General features: G+C 35.4%; 1 protein-coding gene across 2 annotated transcripts in view; it reads left to right on the plus strand.

Annotated features, from left to right (window-relative positions):
- LOC109341016 (2-methylene-furan-3-one reductase-like) overlaps positions 1 to 25762 on the plus strand; it is a 35124-nt gene extending 9362 nt beyond the window's left edge. Inside the window, exons 1-4 of one of the 2 annotated variants that reach the window (XM_019578802.1) lie at positions 23916 to 24195; positions 24299 to 24622; positions 24909 to 25068; positions 25189 to 25745. In XM_019578802.1, coding sequence (XP_019434347.1) covers positions 23980 to 24195; positions 24299 to 24622; positions 24909 to 25068; positions 25189 to 25454 — 966 coding nt within the window. In that variant the 5' untranslated portion in view covers positions 23916 to 23979 and the 3' untranslated portion in view covers positions 25455 to 25745. Of the gene's footprint in view, positions 1 to 23915; positions 24196 to 24298; positions 24623 to 24908; positions 25069 to 25188 lie in introns of those variants that run through there. The other variant, XM_019578804.1, reaches the window with a different exon arrangement.
- The last annotated feature ends 490 nt before the right edge of the window (positions 25763 to 26252 follow it).

Below are 26252 nucleotides of genomic sequence, written 5' to 3' on the forward strand. Positions count from 1 at the left end.
TTCATATTGCTTAGAGTTCTAGATAAGGAAAGAACAGAGGTTCTTGGCTGGGGCTACGCTGAAGAAACGTTTTCTTTATTGGTAGGAAGGGAGTCAAACCATAGAATAAGGTTCTTTATTTTCTTGTGAATGTCTAAGTTGTTGTAATTGGATGATGTGCATGTAAAAACATTGATTCAATTATAGTGAAGAAAATCTCCCAAATCAGCCGGGAGGCCTGGGTGTAGTTTGCGGTGGACAAGCAAACGAACCAGGATAAAAATCGTGTTGCAGGATTTTCTTTCTCTCTCTCTCTCTCTTTATTGCATTTAGTCGGTTAACTTGTATAGTAGAATTAATTGCTATATTCTGTATATTTGCTATACTGTTAATACTCTGATAAAACTGTAAGCTCTGTGTATTCATTTCATTATCGGTTAATTGTCGTGCAAGTAATCGAATCTGCCTAAGCTTACTGTTTCTGTTTTAATCGATTAAATCAAATTCGTTAATTGATTATTCACATTCTTTTAATCGATTAAATAGGGGTGATTCAGCATTAAGTGTTGAGTTTCGAAAAGCGGATATTCTAACCGCTATACCTATTGAACCCCCTTCTAGGTGTATTGTAACCACTGATACCTAACAATTATGATATAGGGTTCCTGACAGCACAACTTTAGCACTTTTAATAATTCGAGTTGTTGAGATCTAATGTTTTCTTTTTTCTATTCCTTTTAATAAAATTTTCTTTTTTTTCTTTTTGCCTTGTATTGCTCTCTTTTTGGTTATTTTGTGTTTTCTTCCTCCTATCTTCATCTCCTTTGGTGTCATGGCAAATATAAAATGAGACAATATGAAGGAGACAAAAGAAAATATACAAAGCAAAACATGAACATACTCTTACTGATGAAATAAAAATGGAGTGAACCACAATATTTATAGATGAGCAACCATTAATATTTCAAGAAACAAATAGACGCATAACCACTCACCATTAATATTTCAAGAAACAAAGTGAACATAACCACTCAACCATTAATGTTTCAAGAAACGAAGAGACGCATAACAACTCAACCATTAATATTTCTAATATTTAAAATGTCATATAAAATCAACAGCGCATAACTAAGAAAGTGTTGTTACTATGTCATCTTCAACATCGCATATTTAAAGCTACGATATGGAATAGATGTACATTAGCAGCGTTTCCTATTAGTGCTATTTCAAGAATGTGTTGTTGAAGTTACCCACATTGGCAGCGCTTGCTTTAGTATACGTTGTTGATGTTCTTCCACCTTATTTTCAACATCGTCGTTCAAAATTACATTATTGAATGACAATTATTAATTACGATATTAGACATAATGATTATAGTTAACTAGGCTCAACATATTGTTCGGGCATTTGAGCATGCTAATAAGACTTTCTTTATGTCCCAAATAAGAATAACCTTTTAATATATTACATTATTAATTACTTTTAATCTTTTAATAAGAGTTTCTATCTTTATGTCCCATTTTAGCATGCCATTATTAATTACTTTTCATGTTAAAAAATAACCTTTTAATATATTACAAAATTATGACCGCATCAATCAATAAATAAATAAAATTATAGTCCCATTTACAATTGGTTAGAAAACACAGCATCCCAAATTGAATAAAGAGTTGTGAGTAAATGCTAAAAATTGTATTGATAGAATCTATAATGTAATTACAAATAATGTAGAATGGATTTTAGCCTTTTACTAATATTCAACTAAATACAAAATTCTAACTAACCCAACTAATATTTCTAACAGCCCTCAGAAGCTTGTCAGAAAATGAGATCTGGGTCGGGTTCGCTGGAATCGGGTTTTAGAGGAATAAATTGTAATTACAGTATGCAAACCGAGGTATAAAGATGAAAAATTGGACTTGGATGAAGTTGCACATAGGTGGTTTGCGAGAATTTTTGAAATTCTCAAGTCTAGATATTTGTTTTCAAGGGAACTTTTCTTATGAATTAAAATAATGTATGAAATTTTGAAAAAAAATGGTTTTGTAATAAAAAACAATGACTAGTGGACAATGAAATTTGACATAGTAGATAAATTTAAACCAATATTTAACTAAATTAAATGTAACTTAACCTAAATAACTCAACCAGTATTTGTAATAGCTACATTGCACTTCCAGCTTGAGACAAATCACAAATATATAAACAGTTCTTCTTTTTAGAGAACAAGTTTGGTTGGATCGGAGGTTCAGGTAGTACTTCTTTAGTATCCAAGCTAGAGCTCTTCAGGAATCTGGATATAGTTGACTTGGACCCAATGGTGGAGGTACCTGAAAATGTTCTCTAACGATCCAGTCAGTAAGACTCTAAAGGTAATGCTCGGAAGCAATAAATAAGACTGAGAAATAAATATATCAAGTATGAATGATAATGATAATCAATGTGATACTACCTGGTGGGAGAGACCCATATTTATAGTGGTTGAGGTGGATGGTGTAGCTCTGGAGAGTACCGTTGGCATGGCCGACCATTCTGACTTGTCGGGGGCTTCTTTTCCCACATCAGGCGGTTTTGGCAAGGCCATACTCTGTACATAGTTGACTTGTAGTGGGATATCCTAGACCCAAATTGGGATATCTGGTCATGAAAGGGGTTGACTTCTGGAGAAGCTCCTTGACCACTCATACTTGGCCTTTTCTTGGTCGAGTATGCAACTATCTCAGATAGTTAGGATGCTCGTATAACCAGGATGGAATAGTTGCTCCTAGTCTAGTAGTATGATCGGTAGGTGAGCATGCTGATAGACTTTAGGTGAATTGGTAAGGTACCGTTAGACTTCTGGGTTGTGTGACATGTGGTCGATCATCATTGCTTTGGGTACATGACTGTCTTATGGTGCAAGGTACTTGAGTGTGTCTCCTCGATTCATCTTTTGACGTTTTTGGTCTTGGTTCCTAGGTCGTAATTGGATTGCACTTGAGTGTTTTTGGAACGATAAGATGTGTTTTGCTTTGGGCCACGAGAGGTGGCCCTGACCCAACTTTGCCTATAAAATAGGGGAGGTTCTCCTTCATTTTCTTCACATCTGTCATTGCTTTTGAATCCACTCTATTGTCGATCAACCACGTCTTCTTTCAACTCTTCTCAAACTTCCCTATAAGTAATCTTCTTTTCCTTCTTCTTTCATAATCACGATTCTTATTATCGACCTAAAGTCTAGCTCTGATGAGATGGAGGTTCTGTCCGGACCTCCGCCCATTTTTTTCTCGCGGTCGTCTAGTTCTAGGGATCGACTTGCCCGTGGATAGGCGGATGGTCTTCCCGACTCCTCTAGCCCATAAGAGGGGGGAATGGTAGGAAAGGGGTCATTGGGATGGATTGGGTAGCTTTTTTGGAGAAGTAGTGTCTGATCATGGATGGAGGATCTAGTTTGGAGTCTCATGCTTCTTCTGGCAGATAGGTTTCCGATCCCTGAGGGTCTGGACGACCCTGGCTGTCGCTACACGTGCGTCAAATTGTACCCAACTACACGCTCCGTCTACTAAAGAACGGGTTTTCCAGGATCTTCACATGGATCAAGGGGACAAGTATAGTTTCTTTATGTATGAATACTGCACATAGAAGATCACGCTCAAAATACCGCTGGACGAGTGGTATGTGGATGTGTTGAACCATCTGGGGGTCGCCCCGTCTCAACTGCATCCAAATGCCTAAGGATTTATTCGGGCATTCGTGCTTTACTACAAGGTGATAAGGTTCTGTTGCATTGTTCGCCTGTTCTTCTGGATGTTCCGGGTGACTCATAACACTAAACCGGATGAAGAGAAGATCAGTCATCATGCATGGACTAGTCTTAAGTTGAAGTACAAGCACACCTTGTTCCAACCATTCGACTCTTCTGCCGAAAATTGGAAAACGAGGTTTTACCGGGTTAAAATACGGGGGGCATCCCACTAGTGGGCTCACAGATCCCGAGGAGAGTGTTGTTTTCAATTCTCTTTTAATGGTAGCCTCCATCAAACGTCGACCAAAAGGTCCAGTTGCGCCTTTGAGAGCCTCGAAGGCTCAGAGATAGAGGTGGCCTAGATAATCTTGGGATGGGTTGATTGTGGTTCGATGCTATCTTGTTTGGACCTTTCCAAGAGTGACCAGGCATTTGAACGTCGGGATGGTAGGTATTGAGTCATGTGCTCGTACCTTTTAGTTTTTGGCTACGTACTTATCTTTCTTCTTTTTTGCAGCTGCTATGGCAGACCACCTGGATAAGAACTAACTGCTGAACTAGATCACCCGACGATAGGGATCGGGAAAGCCAGCACGGGCGGAGTCTCCAACTCCCCATTCCTGTCAATCCAGGGGGAGTTCATGTTCGTCTTCTCATCACGGAGCAGAGCTTACACCACCTCATTCTCTTCCCACCGACTAGAGTGGGTTGGTCCAAGCGGTTTCGTTATGCCTGCAGTTCCAAAAATTGTTGTTCCTACCATGGATCCTAATCCCATATAGGAGGCACGTGCGGAACCACATATGATTGTCCCTCCCCATTCCATCTGCCACACCGTGGAAAACGGGAAGGCTCCAAGTGTTGAAGGTCGGCCTTTGGCGGGACACTTCGTCTTGTAGGCAGTCGAGATCAACCTTGTGATCGGCGAGGTGAAGGTTGTATTCGACACGTCGCCCCTCCACAACATGATGAGGCAGATCCGAGTGTCTTCAATCATGGTGGCGTCCATCGCCAAATACCTTGAGGGAGAAGCCTTGATAGTCGGTCGTATGGCGAGGGAGGTTGTTCAATTCTCCTAAAAGCGTCACTCTATAGAGCTGAGGAAGGTGAAAGAGGCCCATGAAGCTTAGGTGAAAGGTTTGAAAGCCTAGATAATGGCTGTCAACCATGAGTTATCCAATCTAACCAACTAGTATGAAGATGCCCACCAAGCTACTATGGAGGCCCGCCAGGAATTAGCCAGTTTCTAGAATGAAGTGGCCAGCCTGATGGCACACTTCGAGGAGGCCAAAGGCGAGATTCGTCGGCTCAGTGACAAGCTAAAGTTGTCAGATGAGCAGGGACAAGAAGCTCAGGACTCTCATAATCAAGCTCAAGAGGTAGTTTCTCGGTTGACTGTGAAAGTGGTCGCCCTCAAGCTGGAGAGGGACAGGCTGGGGGCCGAGCGTGATTCCATTTTGGGCTTGATGGTGGAGGCTGCATTCCTTGCATGGGACAATGCCTCGCCCAGGTTGGTTAGGTGCATCTGGGCGGGTTCTAGTCTTGGAGATACATCAAGGAATATGTCTAGGATGAGGAATTGCTTTTGGAGGAGGATGCTTCTATCACCATCCTGCCAGTTCTAGGGAAGGGGGAGAGGCCTGGGTGCCATGTAATTAGTTGTAGGATTTGTAACCTTTTTTTTCATATCAATGAATTTGTCATTTTCATATGCTTGTCTCTCTTTATTTTTCTGTATTGCGAGGAGTTATCTAACAATAATTAATAATCTGGGAATGATAAGACATTCTTGACCGAAAAGGTTTTCTATAATAAACATGCTAATAATTCTGACGATGAAAGTAAAGGCCCAACTTTCATATTGAGTGTAAAAGATGACCATAAATATTAATAACATGTATGGTTTGAATTGTGAATAAAGTAGTCGTGATTGGTGATATCCCACAAGAGTTCGACTGCAAATAGGGCAGTCGTGAAAGGTAGTGATGTTAAACTTGATCGGTAAATGAAGTAGCAGAAATAGGTATCTGAGTTTGCACGAGGTAGCGACACCCAGAATAAGTGAGAATAGGTGTAGTTAGAACTAGACGTAGTGATGCTTCGTGTTAAGTTTGATTCTGGTCGAGTTAACTGGTCTGAATGTGAATTTGAGCAAGGAGAACAAGATTCGTGTCTTGGGTGACTGTTTGGATGTCATCAAATAGGGACCTGGTTCACGCCTCGAGAGATATTGATCTTTGAACTCCCGATCAAGTGGGACGTGGTTCGTGCCTTGAGGGTATTGATATTGTGTTGTCGACCAAGGGGGACATGGTCCGCTCGTTGGGATGATTATTTGGCCACCGTCTAAGGGGACATGGTCCACACCTTGAGGGTTATTCATGTTGAGTTTTCAACCAAGGGGGACATGGTATGCTCCTTGGGATGAATATTTGACCTTCGTCTAAGAGGGACATTGTTTGTGCCGTGAGGGGTATTGATGTCGAGTTGTCGACCAAGGGGATATGGTTCACCCTTTTAGATGATTATTTGATCACCGTCAAAGGGGGACATGGTCCGCTCCTTGGGATGATTATTTGACCGCCATCTAAGGGGGAAATCATCTGCGACTTGAAGGGTATTCATGTTGATTTTTCGACCACAGGCGACATGGTCCGCTCCTTGGGATGATTATTTGACCGCCGTCTAAGGGGAACATGATCTACGCCTTGAGGGGTATTGATATTGAGTTTTTGACCAAAGGGGACATGGTTCACCCCTTGGGATGATTAGTTGACCGTTGTCTAAGGGGCATATGGTCTGCACCTTGAGGGATATTGATGTTGAGTTGTCGATCAAGGGGGACATTGTGCGCTCCTTGGGGTGATTATTTCACCACCGTCTAACGGGAACATGGTTCGCGCCTTGAGGGGTATTGATATTGAGTTGGTTCCTATGATAAAACATGAAATCAACAATACCTCATTACCATGCATTTGTTTTGTGTTACAGGGGTTGTCCGACAACGGGTAGGCCGACATTACACTTGGAGTAATAAAAGAAAAACAACTTCAGGGGTCTTGATGCTTGGGTTGACGCAACATGTATGCCACTACTACAAGTTTTCAATTTTGGCAGTCGAGGGGAGCTTGGGTGAAGGGGCCAAATGACTATTTGGCTGCCGAAATCGTTGCACAGACCGAAAGCTTATCCCCTATAGTCCAAGTGTTCATCTCCACCGTATACACTCCCTTTCTTCTTTTCATTGTGGGTTGGTCTTATCTTGCTACCAGAAAACTGCGGAGGCTCCTTTGATGATAGCTCGAAGAAGAATGTTGGCTTCCAAGGACTATGCACACTCAGAGGTTGGGAAAGAGAAATTTCACACACAAATGTGGGGTAGAAACCACAGCCTCGAGATGGTTTATCATTGGTCGGCCTAAGATAGCGTTATATGATGAGTGAAAATTTATAACTAGGAATTTGGCCTGAATTGTTCTGCTAAGGGGTTGGTCACCAACGGTTAAGCATACATTCATGTAGCCTCGTGGAGTTTTGATTTTCCTGGTCAAACCGACCAACTCCCCATCATCTGGTAGTAGGTCACGGTCGCTTAGCTCCATCTTCTCAAACAGGTTCTGGAACATAATATCAGCAGAACACCCTTAGTCAACGAAGAGTCTGCCGACCTTCTTATTATTCAACTTTACGGTGATGACTAGGAGATCATCATGTTCTCGGACGACGCCCTCATAATAACGGTTGTCAAAGGAGATGGGAGGGGCATGCCTATTGACTTGAGAATTTTTGGAGGTTACTTGCATGACTTCCCGTACATATCGCTTTTGAGCCGACCTTGAAGTGCTACCCGTGGCAAACTATTCAAAAATGTTGTTAAAGTAAACTGGGCTCCTCGACTTTCGGTTGTTCGGCCAATATTTGTTAGCCCATCCCCTGCTTGGTGGTCGCCCCTATTGGTGTTATGTAGGGGAGTGTTCCTCGGAAGGCTGAGTCATCATGTCAGGGGTGATCACATTTGTTGTGTTATCCCTACAATAAAGTGTTGCAAGTGGTCGACATGTATGAGGTCTTCAATTGTGTCTTGTAATTAGGTGCAGTCATCGATCATGTGGCCAAATGTGTTGTGGTATTCATAGAACTTTGTTCGATCTTGTGGCCCACCTTGATGTCTAGATTAGACTTGGGGAGTTGAACTAGGTGGGTGGCTATGACTTCTTGCAAAATTCTAGAGTGTTTGACATTTAGAGGGGTGAAGTCGCGTATTTGGGTTTGCGGGGTATCCTTGGGGGTCATCTCATGGGTGGTCATGGAACTTTGGTTGTATGGTTTCTCGTGAGGGGTTGTGTGTATGGTGCTCGTTGGGTGATCGAACAGTGGGCGATTCTTCCAAGTTGATAAATTGATGGGCCTTAGAGCGGAGGTCTTCCATCATGAGATTCGTAAACTTGGCTAGTTTGGTTTTGAAAAGGCCATCCTTGAGACCCATGACCAACACATGGACAGCCACCTTCGGGCTTAAAGTTCAGACCTTCATGGCCTCAATATTGAATTTGTCTAAGTATGTACGGATAGACTCGTGCGAACCTTACCAAATCCTGAACAAGGTGTAGGACGACCTTGGTTGTTCTTTGGTAGTTGTGAAGTGGATGTTGAATTTTATGGCCAAGGTGGGCCATTGATTGATGTTGCTTGGTGCTAGCCGAGTAAACTATTAGAGAGCGGTGCGCTTTAAAGTTAGTGGGAAGGCCTGATACATGATAAGATCTATTGTGCCATGGAAGAGCATAGAGGCCTCGAAAGCGTCAAGGTGATCTTGAGGGTCAGAGGGACCATCATACTGGTCGATGTTGATCGGGCGGGCCAAATGTTTTGGCAGGGGGTAAGATATAATGTCATCAGTGAATGGATGTTTAGCCCCACAGATGTTGTGGTCGGAGAAGGGTTGCAGAGTGTGTCGGATTCGTCGGCTGGTTCAGTGGTGCTACTTAGGTGGCCGACTATGACGGTCGACAACTGGGTTCCTTGTTGGATTGGCGAAATTCCTCCAACAGATCAGCCTGTTGTTGGATTATCTTCTCGTGCCTTTCCATGATTTGTAAGAGTTGTTGGGTGGTGGGCGGAGGTTATTCTAGATTAGTGTTGTGGCTACGACTGGCTTGTTGGGAGGGTTGCATTTGGGATGGAGGATTGATAGAGGGTGCATGATGATTAGGAGGCATGTTGGTGGGTGTTGGTTCTATGTGGCTAGTAGGGTTTGTTTGATTACTAGTAGTCACCATGGTGTAGGTAACTCACAAACGACTCTAATGTTCTTTTATGGATCAAGTTTGGTCGGACTAGAGGTTTGGGTAGTACTTCTTTGGTATCCGGGCTAGAGCTCTTCATGAATCTGGATATAGTTGACTTGGACCTACTAGTGGAGATACCTGAAAAGGTTCTCCGACAATTAAGTCAGTAAGAATGTAGAGGTAACGCTAGGGAACAATAAATGAGACTGAGAAATAGAGATAGCAAGTATGAATGATAATGATAATCAATGTGATATTTCCTGATGGGGGATGCCCCTATTTAGAGTGGATGATGTGGCTTTGGAGAGTAATGTTAGCATGACCGACCATTCTGACATGTCGGGGGCTGCTTATCCCATATCACACGGCTTTGGTAGGACCGTACTATTTACATAGTTGACTTGTAGCATGTGGGAGGCGTGGTAGTTGTATAGCAGTTTGTCTTTGCCATGTAGGCAAGAAGTAGATGGGGTTGTAAGGTTTTGTTGTAGTGTGTTGTTGACGACATGTTAGCTGGGGAGTGGTCTTGAACCCAACCTGGGATATCCAGTCATGAAAGGGGTTGACTCTAGGACAAGCTCCTTGACCGATAGTACTCGGCCTTTGCTTGGACGAGTATGTGACTATCTCAGATTGTTAGGATGCTGAAATAACTGGGATGGAACAACAACCATAAAGAAAATTACAAGGGTCTGACTCCTCTCTGATACTGGACTCAGATTATGATATGTTATACCCAAAAAACTTAACAATTTAGATTTTTAAATTTTTTTAATTAAATAAATAAATAATCTATAAAAATATTTTTTCCATATATTTCAATACTATAGAGGAGTTATTTTTCCACAACTATGTGCAAGTCCTAGAACTCTACCACCTTCTCCTCATCCCTTCTTTCTTCATAGTACCTAAAAAAATCCTAACTTGAAAGACATTTTCTAATGTCATCGTAGGTGTAACACCCACAATTTTCTATTTTTTATATGTGAGTGAAAAATCTTGATTTATTTTTGTAGATTTATCTAAAGATAAAAATGATTATTTTTAGATTATTTGTAGATCTTTTAATGTTTATTTAATATATTTATGATTTTTGTTACATTCGAAAAAATCAGTTACCTCACATCTAAGTGAACATATATCATCTAGTAACGGGTTTTTGTGAAAATAATATTATTTAAAATGTAATGTGTGTTAGAAGTATTATTTTATTGGTACATTGAATTATTCATAATCTTAGAAATACTATATTTAGAGAATTTATCTTTTTGATAATAATTTATAAGTAATATCTCCTATATTATTTAGTATAACATTATCTTTCTTGTGACTTTTGATTAAATTAGTTATGGTTATTATAATATTTATCACAACATATTTAAGATCATACCATCATCTTTATATTCTTATCCTTTAACCATTAACCCCTAACTAGAGACCATCACTTTATCCTATATATATTTATAGATTAATGTTAATAGATAGATAGATATACTACTTAAATAATGTTACAGGTGATAAGTTAGTAGTATTATTATGTTATATGTACGTATATAAATAATCAAAACACATTCTTCTATATTTCATTTCCTTAACCCACATTTTCTATATATTGTTATGTAATCTGCATAAAATTTATTTATTATCTATAATCTCTTGGTTTCCATATTTTAATTGTTGTTGGAAACCCTAGTTCAAAATCTCAACCACAAAATCCTCTCTGCCATCTTTCTCTTGTGCACATAAACTAGCACATATACACATTAGTAAGGGAATGCTCAACACTTTTAGTTCACTACATTCACAGCGCTTCACTTAATTAGGATTCTTAGGTAATACTTCATCCTCTTCATGTTTTGTTTATGTTCATCAAGTCTTCGGATTTTTCCATTTAATTTTAGGTTTAGAGTGTTGCCTCTATTATTGACCAATGAGCATGACAAATCTAAGTTTGCATAGTTTCACATCACCTATTCTTATGTTCAATTTCATTACACTCCCTACAATTATAGGAGTTTGAGAAAGGATTTGCTTTACTCGGGGGATTTGTCTTTTTATTTAAAAAGGTTTCTTAGTATATAATATTGTATCTCAACTAATTTAGATCTTATTTTCCGATTTTTTTTATAGATCTGAATCCTATTTTTATACCGTGGGTTTCAAAACTTATCTTGTTTAAATCTTGAGGACTTTTCCTCTAATATGTATGCTGGTGAATTTATATAATTAGTTTTTCAATAATTGTATAAATGAGCAACAATGCATATAAGCATTCTGTTTACTGCTGTAAGTATGCACACATTTTTTAATTTTCTCTCATATACAAACCAATGTGATAGTATGAATAATTAAGTTGTACGTTTTCGCACTTCTATTTCAAATAGTAATGCTTAGTTGTTTGCTCATCATCATTGTTTTCCTTTAACAACCTTTCTGTTTAGCTTTTCCTATTAGACTTGTTCTTATCTCCCAGGCATTTGATGACCCACACTTTTTCCACAAAATTCTATTATTTCTGAAAGAAACCGTACATTCACTAAGGGTGTGTTTTTTGTAATCATAGCTCACTCATGTTATGCTAGAATAGTTATTTGTTTTAGGTAGAGTAGAATTTGATATGGTGTGTTGATTGTTATTGGCATGTGTATGAGAGAAGATTCTAAAGTTGATGGAGATGATGAGAGATCTAGTTGTATTGTTGGACAAGGAGCTAACGTAAATCCAGCTGAGGGAGAAGACCATTGTGGTCTTAGAGTATTTCATTGAAGTTTTTCCTCTCTGATTCCCTTGAAAGACGGAGAGTCTTGTAAATTAGGAACTCCCATAGAAACTTGTTTTCCATGTACGAATCCTTAATCTTTTTCATGACGATGTATAGAGTCTTGTATGTTTGTTTTGCTTGAAAATTTGTGTTTATGAATTTGTTTGTATTTACCATAATGTGATGTACTCGCTTATGGTATTACATCGTCAAGAAAGGTTGTTAAATAATTATGTTTGTATGCATGTGAGTATTATGATAAATTGATAATTATTTTATGTTCTAAATGATTGTGACAAGGTTGTAATTTATAAAATATCTCAATTGCAATGGTTATATTATTGATTGTTATATTGTTGTATTGAAATGGAAAATATTATAAGTCGTTATTGTATTTAATGAGAAATACATATGTTAGTTGTTATATTGTTTTGGAAAATAGATAAGTTTGAAATTGGAGTTTTGCCTAATTGTATTTGATTACTAAGTTAGCATCTTGAACTCGCCCATTGGACTTGACATGATAGAAATGCATCGGGGCTGTGATGACTAACTTAGATGATATTTGTGGAAATAAAAACTTATGAAAACCTTGATTGAAAGATTTAATGAGCTAATTTCGGTTACTGTACATGCATTGCATTCTTGTAGTTGGAGTTGACGAAGATGGAAAGATACGATGATAGGAATATCATTGGGATTTGGATAGGGGTGGCAATGACGGTGATTCGTCAAGAAGCATTGAGGGATTGCTTAGGTGGGGCAATTCAGTGAGGGTCCAATCTTATAAGTTGTATGACCATGATAATCCTACATGTAAACTAAATGATCCCTGACACCCCTTGCGCATTTCATGATCGGTAGAGAGGAATCTTGAAACGGACTAGGCTTACCATATAAGCACCTCAAATAGAGCTACTGGACAACAAAGATAAATCTTACTTGCCATTGTTAAGGATATTTGTACTCCCGGTTGCTTTCCCATTAGGATCTTGGCCTTCAGGTATTATAATGTCGGTGGTGATTGGTTGGTAAATTGCATATTGTAATGCATGAAAGATATGTTAATTGTGAATGTGAATATCCCCTTGTATAAGATACTGACTTCATGCATCATTTGCATATGTTTGACATTATTTAATTATGGTGTTGTTATAGGGTGTCTCACTTTAATGTTATTTATCTATGTAATTCCGCATTGTGGTCGCCATAGTTGGTTCTTACACCTTTTTCTTTGTCTTTTATTTTTTCTATACTAAGTGTATGAACAGGTTTGTTGCAGTTTCTTTATGGATATCCATTGATGGAAATATAGACATGAAGAACTTAGTTGATGTATAGTTAAGTATCTTGTTTATATTGAGATTATTGGCTCTAATTTAAGAATATCGTTGGTCTTTTGAACTAAATTTTGTATAAGTTATATTTTATGAAAATACTTAAGAGTGAGTCTTTTTGCATACATGTCTTTTCTAATCATTATGTTAAGATTGAATTAATAATTTTGTAAAACTACATACTTAAAAATGGATAATTATATGAATCATGGCTTTTGAGGTTGAATGTGATACCTCGTTTTTGGGTAATGATAATATTCAATATTTCCACATCTTGAACATGTCAATAAAAATTAATTTTTAATTCACTCTAATTTTCTAGCATGTTGCCTTTAATTTATTATAAACTTTCATCATATTTTATAATGAAGTTCTAATTCCTAAGTTGCAAAAACGGGGTCTTACAACAGTGGTATCAGAGCTAGTCTTTCATATCCGGCTTGGGGTTTGGCCTCATATACCCTTTCTCTGTGTGGCTCTGATGTGATTTTATGTTTGTTTTTTTGGGTTTACCACCTCATTTTTTGAGGTATTGTTTTTTATATTAGTGACAACTTTATTTGTGGAAGATTAAATAACAGTTTTAATTCATGAACATGTTCTTGTTAGTATCAATGGATAGCTAATGGACTAGTATAACATAAATTTTTGTGTGACTCTTTGGTTATGTTATCCTAACTGGAACAAATCTAGATTTGGTGTCTTATGGTCCGTATGTATAAATTTGAACATCATCCATCTTAGCTTTAAAATTACGTTAGAAAGATAAACTGAAATACCTTATATGTTGTTTCTATAAATTGTCAATTTAAATCTTGAGGTGGATGAACATGCATCTATGGACTATCATAATTTAGACATTCTTGTATGTTGTCCATGTCACCTATAGTTGATATTATTGCTCGAATGTATTTTTGTGATTGCTTGACATGAAATAAAATTTCAGAACCTTATGCTCAATGCTTTAGCATCCATTTCATCTATAACATGATTATGGTTCTCAAAAATTAAAAAAAAATTGTATTTCATTAACTGTTGTATTGATTGCTCATCCAAATAAATATCAATGAATGAAAGATATATTATATGCTCTTGTCAATCAACTCTATTGACTATTAACTACTTGGTCTATTTATATCTACATTTTGCTTAATGTGTTTTTATTTTCATGAGTTACCAAAATCAAAGTCTTATTGTTTGCATAAGTTTTATATACTTATAATTAAACAAATAGATATTTGGTTAAAAGTATGGATTGATGTTGGATTAAGGTACTTAAATACCACCTAGGAGAATATGTTTGTATTAAAATAAAATCTTTATATATGTTCATACTTTGAACTTTTGACCTTGTAAACTCTTGGTAACCACATTTAAATCATTATAAGAAGTGTGTATAATAAAGGTATAATGATAGGAAAATATTATGTTTTTGCCTTTAAATATGTATATATGTCCATGTTTCTAATAATGAACTTTTGATATTGTGCCACTTTAGTTTTAATGAGATAATGTTTGTGAGTATTTTCAAATTGCTAAATTAATCTTGCTTCCATCCTCTCTGTAAGTAGTGGTACCTGAATTAGCTAAACTTTAGATTTTCTATCAAATCTAATATTGATTTCTTTACATAAAAAAATAATCATCTTAGTTGAATTGTGATATTTGACTTGACATTACTTTTGTTTGATATTGAAAATTCCAAGCCTTTTTGTAAATAAATGTGTCTTAGATAAGGATAATTTTGTATAACTCTTTGAGTATATTTTAACATCTCATTTCTAAACTTGATATAAGTATTTGAGTTCTAAAATTGTCTTTTCAAATTGTATGTTCGTTGTTCTTCTTTACTTCATGTCATTCTAATGATATTTATGAATTTTCATTTATCATTGATAATAAAATATGTTTTTGGTTGAGCCTATTGTCTTTGTGCATCGAGTTGAATCTATAAACTATCAACTCTCCTTCTATCACATCCTATTTTTGTTTGTAGGATTGAGATCTTAATTAGTAACTTACTTGAGCATTTTGTTTTATCCTTCGAACTTTAAAAATCTTTGTATGCCTAGAGACTTACTTATTTGATAAATATTTTCTTTCCTCTCTGACTATAATATGACAAATGCAAATTTGAAATCTTCTTGAAATTTTTTGTTAGTCGTGACTATTTGACATGTGTGAAGTGAAATATTTTTATTTCTATCTAGTTTGTGTTTATACTCCAGTGAGTTATGAAAATTTAATCTCAATTTATATTGGTTTCATAAGTGTCCATGTAATCTTCATCCAATTTTACTAATTTTTTAAGTTCAGTAATGGATTATTCAGTTTAGTTTTTGTTGGATAACTGATTTCTCACTCATGTAACATGTTACTAAGATTTCAGTAACTTGTTACATAGTATTTTGAAATATTTAAACTTGAAGTGTTTCAATTTTCTTTTAAAATATTGAGCAATAATACTATTATATATTCAAGAGTCTATGATAGAAGTACCTATTTAGACTTAGACTAAAGGTCTTGAATATCTTGAAGCTTGAATCTTCATTGTCTTCATAAATATTCTTCCTTTTCTTCTTTTTGGTGATGTTGGTGTCTTCATCAAAATCATGCCAAGTTCAGGAGCATAGAAAATCCTAACAACAGATATAATCTAAGACTCAGGCTCAGAACTGTCTTCATCAACGTCCATGCTACTCAGCTTAGAAGAGAGACGATGAAATTCAAACTAGATTTGTTGATTCTGTGTATCAAAGGCATCCATTCGGTTAATGATGTAGCCTCGAAGAGAAAATCAACTCATCCATAATCATCTTATTTGAAGGCATGACAGAAGATGAGGAAGATTGAGCATGAAACTCAGAAGGTTGAGGTTCAGAGGGATTAGCAGGGGCAGGTCCTGGTTCAGAAGTAGGAGGTCTATCTTCCTTATGCTTGTAGGTTTGGTCACGAAGATTATATGTGAAGCCCATTTTTTGGAATACATCCACATCAATATGGCTTTCACAAGGATTAAGCGGGACCTTAGTTTCTCCAGCAGTAGAAACACCGAAATGCTCAAGGATTTTTGTTATAAGATTGCATATGGCAAAGGGCTTTGGTTCCTCTTATAGACCACATTTGTCTCATTATCATCAGAATCCAATTGATTTTCAGATTAAATTTCATAGCATACATCAATTGGAGTTCTATGTCACTTATTTGAGAGTGGTTTGAAAATTTTGGTAAGATGACATAGCTCAGAAAATAATGAAACAAACGGTCTTCCAGTTTGAGATGTCCAGCAGATAGGATATCTCTATTTTTTAACTGTTTCACCATAGCCATGTTGCTTAAGCGTTTCTATTTCCTCTTTGGTAATTCAACACCGAGAATAAAAAAAAATCGATCGTAATTATCTCATTCACATACAAGGCTGAAACCTACAATGCTCCCCTGATAGGGTATGTTACAGCACAATGAACTCATGGTTTTTAGATCCAAAGTAATATTTTTTTCCTTTTACATAGGAAGTAAGACGGTTTTTCCTAAAGTTCATGTTACAATAAAATATTCTAATCAGTTCAGGATAGATTTCACTCGATTCACAACATAAATTGAAAAGGTTTTGTTGTCTAAAGAGATAAGGAAATAGAAAATCTTCAAACTCAAAATTCCCGAGATTACCGTATTTGGGAGTGAAGATAGTGCAACCATGAAGTGCTCCTCAAAGATTTTACGTTGCTCATTATTTGCTAGAAGTCGTGCTAATTCAAGAGGGTTGGACTCTAAGGATGAAGTTTCTTTGCTTCTTTTGAGTCGGATTGGTGCGTTGCTTCTTTGATCTAGATTGAGGTTTTTGAGTCGGCTTGGTTTTTGAGTTTCTTGCTTCTTTTGAGTCATAGATTTAGGTTTTTGAGTTTTTAGGTTTTTAGGTTTTGGAGAATTTGGAGTTTTTTTATTTAGGCCACTAAACACGAAAATGCTAGTTTAGAAATGAAAATGTGATATGAATGCACAAAAAAATCACTCAAAATGGATCAAAGAGGAAGAAGTGTCAAAATGGAAATTTCTTATAAATATCTGCACAAAGTAATCGGTTACTCACCTTTGAGTAATCAGTTACTCAATTTAAAAAATTTAAGAATTTCAAACAGCAGGTTTGGGTAACCAGTTACTTACTTGGGTAATCGGTTACTAACCCATAAAAATTAATTTTTTACGCAATTTTAAGCTATGAAAAAGATTTTTTACCCAAAATTTGAAATATTTAAACATAAATAAACACTTTTTAGTATCAGTAGGCATGAGATACACATGATGAAGCTCACATATAATCATATAATCATGTTAAGATAAGTAAGCTTCATCAAGAATGCCTAATTCTCGTCTAATTTTATAAAAAAAGGTTCTTTAGCTAAGGGTTTAGTGAATATATATGCTAGTTGGTTATGAGTATCAACAAATTCTACAGACACATCCTTCTTTTGGACATGGTCCCTAAGGAAGTGATGCCTTATATCAATGTGTTTGGTTCTAGAATGCATAACAAGATTCATTGTGAGGTTTATAGCACTAGTATTATCACATTTTAAAAGAGTGCACCCCAAGTCTAAGACATAATCTCGTAATTGTTGTTTAAGCCACAACACTTGGGTACAATAACTACATGCTGCTATATATTCAGCCTCTGTAGTGCTTAGGACAACATATGCTTGTTTCTTGCAAGACCAAGAGACTAAAGCATTTCCTAAAATATGACAAGTACCACTTGTACTTTTCCTCTCAGATTTGCACCCATCAAAATCTGAATCCGAATAACCAATCAAATCACATATACTTCATTTTGGATACCACAGCCCAACGTTAGATGCACCTTTAAGATATTTCATAATTCTCTTAACAACAACTAAGTGTGACTCTTTTGGTTTAGATTGATAGCATGCACACAAACATACACTAAACATGATATCAGCACTACTGGTAGTTAAATATAAAAGAGATCCAATCATACCTCGATACTTTGATATTTCAATGCATTTTCCTGCTTCATCCGTATCAATATAAGTACCGGATCTCATAGGAGTAGCTATTGGCTTGAGGCCATCCATGTCAAATATTTTTAGAAAATCTCTATAATACTTGGATTGACTTATGAAAATGCCATTATCAAGTTGTTTGATTTGTTGTCCAAGGAAGTAATTTAACTTCCCCATCATAGACCTTTCAAACTCTCCTTGCATCATTGTGCCAAAATCACTACACAAAACCTCATTAGTAGAACCAAATATAATATCATCTACATAAATTTGAACAAGTAGAGCATGATGATTTATTCTCTTTATAAAGAGTGTAGTGTCGACCTTTCCTTTGTTGAAACCTTTTTCAAGTAGAAATTTAGTTAGACGATCATACCATGCACGAGGAGCTTGCTTTAAGCCAAGCTTTCTTTAATTTGTAAACATAAGAAGGATTTTTGTAATCTTCAAAACCAGGATTTTCCACTAAATATTATGAGTTGTAATTACAATATCTCACCCCTGGGATTTTTATGTACCTTACACACTCACTAATACTTATCACCGTGGAAAACACCTTTCCAAGTAACACTATCCTCTTTCTTATTACACCCCGTGAAAGAAAGTATTTATAATGAATGAAAAATTATAACAGTGGTTTGGATTGCCTTTACAAGTATGAAATGTAATATCACTAGCAATCCAATAACTCTCTTGTATAATAAGTAATATTTCTCAATAGGTTTGTAAAACTTCGAAACAATTACTTCAAGTAACTCAGAAAAATTATCTTTTGAAAGTTTAAGAACTGAGTGCAAAAGTGCAGAAAAATAGTGAGAATTTTTCAGAATCGTGTGGGAGTTGTATGAAAGTCGTGTTTTGTGATTATGAGTTTCAATGCCTTTATATAGGCTTTCTAACCAGCCAAAATGCCTCTTTGAAAGGGTAGGAATTGATTGGAATGAAATCATGTCTTTTGGGTTGAACCTATTCACTTTGAATTTGAAAATCTGATGCAACAGCTCTCAGTAACCGGTTACAGCTTTGAGTAATCGGTTACCCAAATGTTATGTCCAATAGTGAATTTAAAATTCACTTAGAGTAATCGGTTACTCATATTAGAGTAATCGGTTACTCAAGAATGTTGAAACTTGAGTAATATGTTACCCATAGTTCAGTAATGGATTACTTAGTTCAGTTTTTGTTGGATAACTGATTTCTCACTCATGTAACTTGTTACTCAGATTTCAGTAACTTGTTACGCAGTATTTTGAAAATTGTTTTTTTTTAAACTTGAAGTGTTTCAATTTTCTTTTAAAATATTTTGAGCAATACTACTATTATATATTCAAGAGTATAGGATAGAAGTACCTATTTTGACCATTTGAATATCTTGAAGCTTGAATCTTCATTATCTTCATAAGTATTCTTCCTTTTCTTCTTTTTGGTGATGTTGATGTCTTCATCAAAATCGTGCCAAGATCAGGAGCAGAAATCTTCTTCACAAGAATTGCAAGATCCAGCATCTCAAAGAAGCTAGATAATTAATGGACAAATGGTCAAACCACACTTGTGTGGTGACGTCGAGCGGCTCATCACAATCATCCACCTCGAAAACACATAAAGAACTAGGCGTCGAGCTAATGACGTTAAACAAGCGCTACCTGGAAGGCAATCCAACTTTTACTATTTTCATGTTGTTTTATTTTTGTTACCAGTGTTGTTTTGTTGTATATAAATCATTGCATAAAAGATTTGCACACACTTCACTTTTCAATCATGAGTCAACAATTATAAGTGCATTTTGTCTTTTGTTCTTCAATATCATATTCTACTCTAGAATGATATCCTCAGACATGGTCAGATGCAGTAGCAGTAGGGCTTTTATGCAGCATATCAGATTCAATATCCACACAACCAATTCTGGATTAGCCCGGAAGACTTTACTGAACGGTTTCCATGGCCTAGGGTCAGGCCTACCTTTCCAGAGGAGGCAAGAGCTTTTGGAGCTGCTGAGGATAATGATGAGGATAATGAAGATGATGAAGACTATTTGCTTTGATGAGCATTGAGTGAACAACATAATAAACTGGTTCTTTTGTTTTGATTATGTTTATGTTTTATGATTGTATGTTTCAGTTGTTTGTGTAGGTTATTTGTTTAGGTTGTTTGTTTAGGTTGTTTGTGTAGGTTGTATGTTTAGGTTGTTTGTGTAGGTTATTTGTTTAGGTTGTATGTTAACCATGTTTGTATCAAGTCAATAAGAATGGTTTAGTTTAATGGAGTTGTGTCTGGTTAAATGAAGATGTGTGTTTGAGTCCAATTATGCCTTCATGCTAAGAAAAAGAAACTTGTGATTGAAAATGAATAGGGTTATGAGTTTAACTGCTTTCAGGATGTGGATGTTGAATCAAACACGGACTGAATAGGTTGAATAATGAGCAATTTAATCAAAGGAATAATACCTAAAACTTGGTGAGAAAGAGTGCACCCAAACACAAATGAGTGTCTTTGCTGGAATACATCAATTAACTTTGCCTGATTTTTTGTTGTCATTAATCATGGAATAGCATGGAGATGACTAAGGCCTAATCTAGGATAGATAAGCTACAGCCAAAAAGCCAACCCTGAATTATGAATCTAATTCTTTGTAGCCCCTTTTGAGTTGAAACTGGATTATTTTTTAAAAATCATGCACCCTAGCCGAAATGAAATACATCAATCCCCATACCTATGGAGGAATATCATTAGTGCATACGGTTTTTAATTGTACTGCGGGAAAATGACTGAGCATGTGATTTATGTATTTGGGTTGGAAAGTGAATTAAAGAATATCCTTCTTCAAGTTGTGTAAATGATGAGCATGAGAAAATTCAATGAAAGTAAATAATGTATGAATCATGCTAAAAAGGCAAAACTCAAAAGGAAGGGTCACTGAAGAAGAAGAAGAAGGAGAATCAATGGTTAAGAAATTTGGAAGTGAAATCAAAGTAAACAAGTGAAGGAAGTATGAGTATGCACTAATGTTCTACCTTCTTTTTGTATCCCATAAAAACCAAGTTTCTTTGTAGCCAGACCTCATTACAACCTTATGTTAAGTCCTTGATATCCATGGTTGAACTTGTGTACATTGCTTGACTGAAATGAAAGGCAAATTTAAATTGTTTGGACCCAACAAAGAAGCGATTGAAACACTTAACCTGTGAGCATGAGAGAGTTCCTTTGATTGAATTGAGTAATTATTCTTGCTATTCTGTTGAAAATGAACTGCATGTATAGCCTATATCAGTTGGAACTAAGGTCACTATGACTGATCATGAAACAGGTTTCTATGAAAAAAGTAAGTGATTGAATTTGCATGTTGCCATGATTGGATGAAAACTTTAAGTGTCAAATTGTGCATGAAATGTATATGAATTTGGGGCACTTAGTGTATAGTAAAGATACAAATTGTGTTCAAATCCTAACAACTTAGTCTAATTTTATATTGTTTAGGAATTTACACATGTTGATGTCAATTGTAGAATAAAAGATATGAAAAAGAGGAGAAAAAGGAGAAGTTTGGAGTTTAAGAACATTGTACCCCTCGCCCAAGCAAGAGGAAAGTCCCTCGCCCAAGCGACAGACTGTCGCCCAAGTGAGAATTGAAGATGAAAAAGGCTGAAGTTCTGCTTGTCCCTCGCTCAGGCAAGGGAGGCTCGCCCAAGCGAGCTGTTCACATTGCAAAATGTTTATCTCTCACTCAAGCGAGAATCTCTAGCTTGAGCGAGAGACCAGAAGTTGGAATAGATAAAGGCAGTTACATACTGAACAGGGGGTTACACCATCATTCTATCAGGCTCTTGCATGAAAATTAGAGGGAAAAACACTAGGGATTGAGAGAGAAGTTGTGGGAACGACTTAGATCGATAATTTCTTGTATTTCTCATGAGATGAATGTAATAGGAAGGATGTTTGGCTAAATCTTCAGTGTTGGGATTTGAAATGTAATTTTCTTACTTTGTACTCCTGGATTTAATTCTAATGTATTGTTATGTGATTTTGGGAAGTTTATCCCATTTTTATTACTTTAGTTTAATTAGCTACTGAATTTTTGTTCTTGGGTTCAATTTTAACTAGGATGTTAAACTTGATACTGGATCTGGATCATCTTCCTTCATGTATCATTGTTTCAAGAATGGACAATGATGTATAAATTATTTTTACATTAAATTTAATGCTAGTTAATCAGTCAATTATCCAAGGAATTGGTATTTGAGCGATTATCTAATAATTTTACACTCAAGAAATTGATGTAAATGATTTACAAAAAATGTGCATCAAAATCAGTAACTTCGCAAGTTGCTTGGAATTGAATCTATGGATGTCAAAAGGGGAAAATGATAAATTCCGATCTCAACTCTTTTAATTTCATAATTAAATTTTTATTTCAATTTAATCTTTACAAAACCAATGTCAAATTATCAAACTGAATCTTGTAAATAGTTGCTCAGTTCATTCTTGTAGGAATTGATGTAAATTCACTCTGCTCTCTGAGGATGATATCCTAGTACTTTACCGGATTTTATTACTTGGACGATACGGTTCGCTTGTCGTTTCATAAATAGTTAACAGTGTTATAATAGAAAAAGAAGGAAAGGGATCAAATGGCTATGAAAGAAGAGGAAAAGAATGGGAAAGAAAGACAATTTTCTTGTTTGTGAGTGTGAAATTTAGATGGGGAGTAAACTAATGATAATATTATAATATTTTTATTTTTTCCTTTAAAAATGTAATTAATAATAAGAAGTAAACAATAATATATAATTATATAAATTTTACTAAAAATATTTAGGTATTTTTACATTTTGTCTCTAGAAAAATCACAAATTAGGATAACTATAAAAATAGATACATAAAGGGTTTGAGAACCCCTCTAAAACTTTTCTTTCTCCTCATACAACTCTCAAATAAGAAATAGGTTTTCTAAAGTCATCTCTTCAATTCCCTTCCCCTCCAAAATTACTCTATGAAACAAAGTCTAAAGGATTCCAATTAAGGTTCAATTTACTCTATGAAAAATAGACATATTTAGTCTTTTTTTTATAAGACATGCAGTCTCTAAAAAAAATGAAAGCAATTAACTTGATGTTCAAATTTCTCAAATATCAGCCACGTTAATCATTTTAAGGATAAATTTATCGGGGTGTTTAATTCTTACAAAAAAATATTTAATTTATTTTTTGTAACCAAATGTATTTCTTTTTATTAAAATAAATAGAGATTATGGACGGTGGAAATGATGTAGCAAGTTGGTGAGACATAGCATCATGAACCTTGCACCAAAATCGTCTACATGCATGCTCATTTTGGAATACATGCATATAATATGAAAGGTTTTTGAATCTGGACGGAAAGAAAGGCAAGGAAATGATTAGTGAATATGGTAATGGATGAAATCATAGGCCCTTTTGAAGCAAGGAGTACTAAAGTCACAAAATTCAGTAAAAGCAAAAAAATATCCATTTAAGTTACTCCATAACTTCATATCTCTCATTATATCTTTTGGTACATAACACTAAGGTTGAAATATTGTAATATTTAAAAAAAATTGATGTACAATTTAAGTGCTAATTTACCATTTTCAAAAAAATCATGTATATTTTAAGTGCTAATTTACCATTTTCATGTGGGAAGGAGATCAACTATTTTAATAAATAATATAAAAATATTATTTTTTATTTTTAATAATTTTATTTTTATGTATGTTACAATATCTAATTTGTTCTGAATATTTTGATGCTCTATGTCCTTCTCGTAGAACTTACGCTCTATAAAAGGCTATTTGTTAGTGCTTTATAACATACTACAAAACATAGTTCAATATCAACTTAAGAACTCTTGATCGATCATGTCAAACATAATAACTACTATTCCATCTCACATAAAAGCTTGGATCTACCCTGAATACGGGAAGACACAAGATATTCTCAAATTTGATCCCAATGTACCTATTCCACTCATCAAGGATGACCAAGCTCTCATCAAAGTTGTTGCTGCAGCTCTCAATCCTATAGACTATAAAAGAGCTTCTGGCAATTTTAAAAGCTTTGATATTCCTTTACCCGTAAGATTATCCTTCTTATTCATTATATTAGACCTCAGTTTTTGATATTGTTGTTGTAATTGTTCTCAAAATTATTGCTTAATTTTGTGTGTGGTGGTCAAAGGCTGTTCCAGGATACGATGTTGCTGGTGTGGTTGTGAAAGTGGGAAGCCAAGTTAAAAAATTTAAGGTTGGTGATGAAGTTTATGGAGATATCAACGAGAATGCTATACGTAATGTGAAGACTATTGGGTCATTGGCGGAGTATACAACTGCTGAAGAGAAATTATTAGCTCACAAACCCAACAATTTGAGCTTTATTGAAGCTGCTAGCCTTCCTTTGGCGATCATTACTGCTTATCAAGGACTCGAAAGAGTTGAGTTTTCTGCTGAAAAATCTATCCTTGTTCTTGGAGGTGCTGGAGGAGTTGGAAGCCTTGTAATTCAGGTTTGATATTTTCCATCACAATTGAGGTCGAAATTTTAAATTGCGTTATACAACTGTAATTGTGACCACAATATTGTAGTTTTGTTCGTCTCTGCAACTGCATCGTGAGAGGCAGCTTAACTAAGACCCCACCCGCGATTTAAAACCATGCATGAATAATTTTTTTCACTCCATCACTATTTTAATTGATTACTTTTGTGATTTATGCTTACAATTTAGAACAAAATTTGTCTAATGGAATATAATCTTAACCACTAATTTGTTATGTATATGTTTAATGTGGTAGATTGCCAAGAATGTTTTTGGTTCCTCTAAAGTAGCAGCTACTGCTAGTACAGCAAAGCTGGAATTGTTGAGGGAGTTGGGTGCAGACTTACCTATTGATTATACAAAGGAGAAATTTGAAGAACTACCAGAAAAGTTTGATGTAGTGTATGATGCAGTAGGTTAGTAATCAATAGTACTTGATATTCTCAACCTATATATTTATCATTTTACTTTCAATCAAGTTGATTATATTATACTCTAGTTTGAAAACTGAAATATTGTTGATTGTTCAAAAATAGGGGAGAGTGAGAGGGCATTGAAGGCTATTAAAGAAGGAGGCAAAGTTGTGACAATAGTAGATCATGGAAATGTTTCAGCTATTCGATTTGCACTCACCTCAGATGGTGCTGTTTTGGAGAAATTGCAACCTTATTTAGAGAGTGGTAAGGTGAAGCCAATACTAGACCCTAAGAGTCCATTTCCATTTTCTCAGACAGTTGAAGCATTTTCTTATCTTGAGACTAATAGAGCCATTGGGAAAGTTGTAATTCATCCCATCCCATAAATATTTAATCAAGCATATTAATTTGTATCATGGGATGTGTATATTGCACTAAGTTTATGCTGCTAGCTAGGATGTTGGAGTACAATAGAACAATGTTTCTAGTGAAGCAAAGTGTGTAATATAAATGGCTAAAAATGTGCCTGTAATGGTTGTATGCGTTTGTGTAATACAAATGCAATGTGTATTTTAGAGGGGAAATTAAATGTCTAGAACTTTGTATCATTAAAAACTGTATCAATCATCTCCATTAATGGAGAGGCAAGTATTACTTAATAACACACAAAAGTCAGTATGTAATAATATTTTTATCCTTTTGTTTATCATGAAATCACATTTTTTATCATTGAAAATATAAATAAAAATAATCATTTATCTATCCATTAATGGAGAAGATCCTTATTTCAAAATTTTTGACTTTTGATCAATTAAATTTATTATTATTTTCAGTCATTCATAAAACTTTGACATGTGAAATGATGCAAAAGTGGAGGAAAATAAATATGATCCTATAATGTATTAGTAGGGTGATTGCTTCTAGATTCTTCAATTCAAGTAATGGAGAGAAAAACATTTTCTTTTATATTTTAAGGATAAAATTATAATATTATTTTAAATAAAAAGGATATAAATATTAATGTATATTACTTTTATTTTATTTTTACATAGCACTTCTCTCTTCATAAAGGGAGATGAGTCACCCTCTATAAAACAATATTGACATCCTACCACCATTAACAATTGGGTTGGGAATGTTTGTAGTGTTGGACTCTCTCTTAAAATATGAGATAAACAATGAAT

Source organism: Lupinus angustifolius, unplaced genomic scaffold (genome assembly GCF_001865875.1).
Source record: "Lupinus angustifolius cultivar Tanjil unplaced genomic scaffold, LupAngTanjil_v1.0 Scaffold_327, whole genome shotgun sequence".
Taxonomy (NCBI): Eukaryota; Viridiplantae; Streptophyta; class Magnoliopsida; order Fabales; family Fabaceae; genus Lupinus; species Lupinus angustifolius.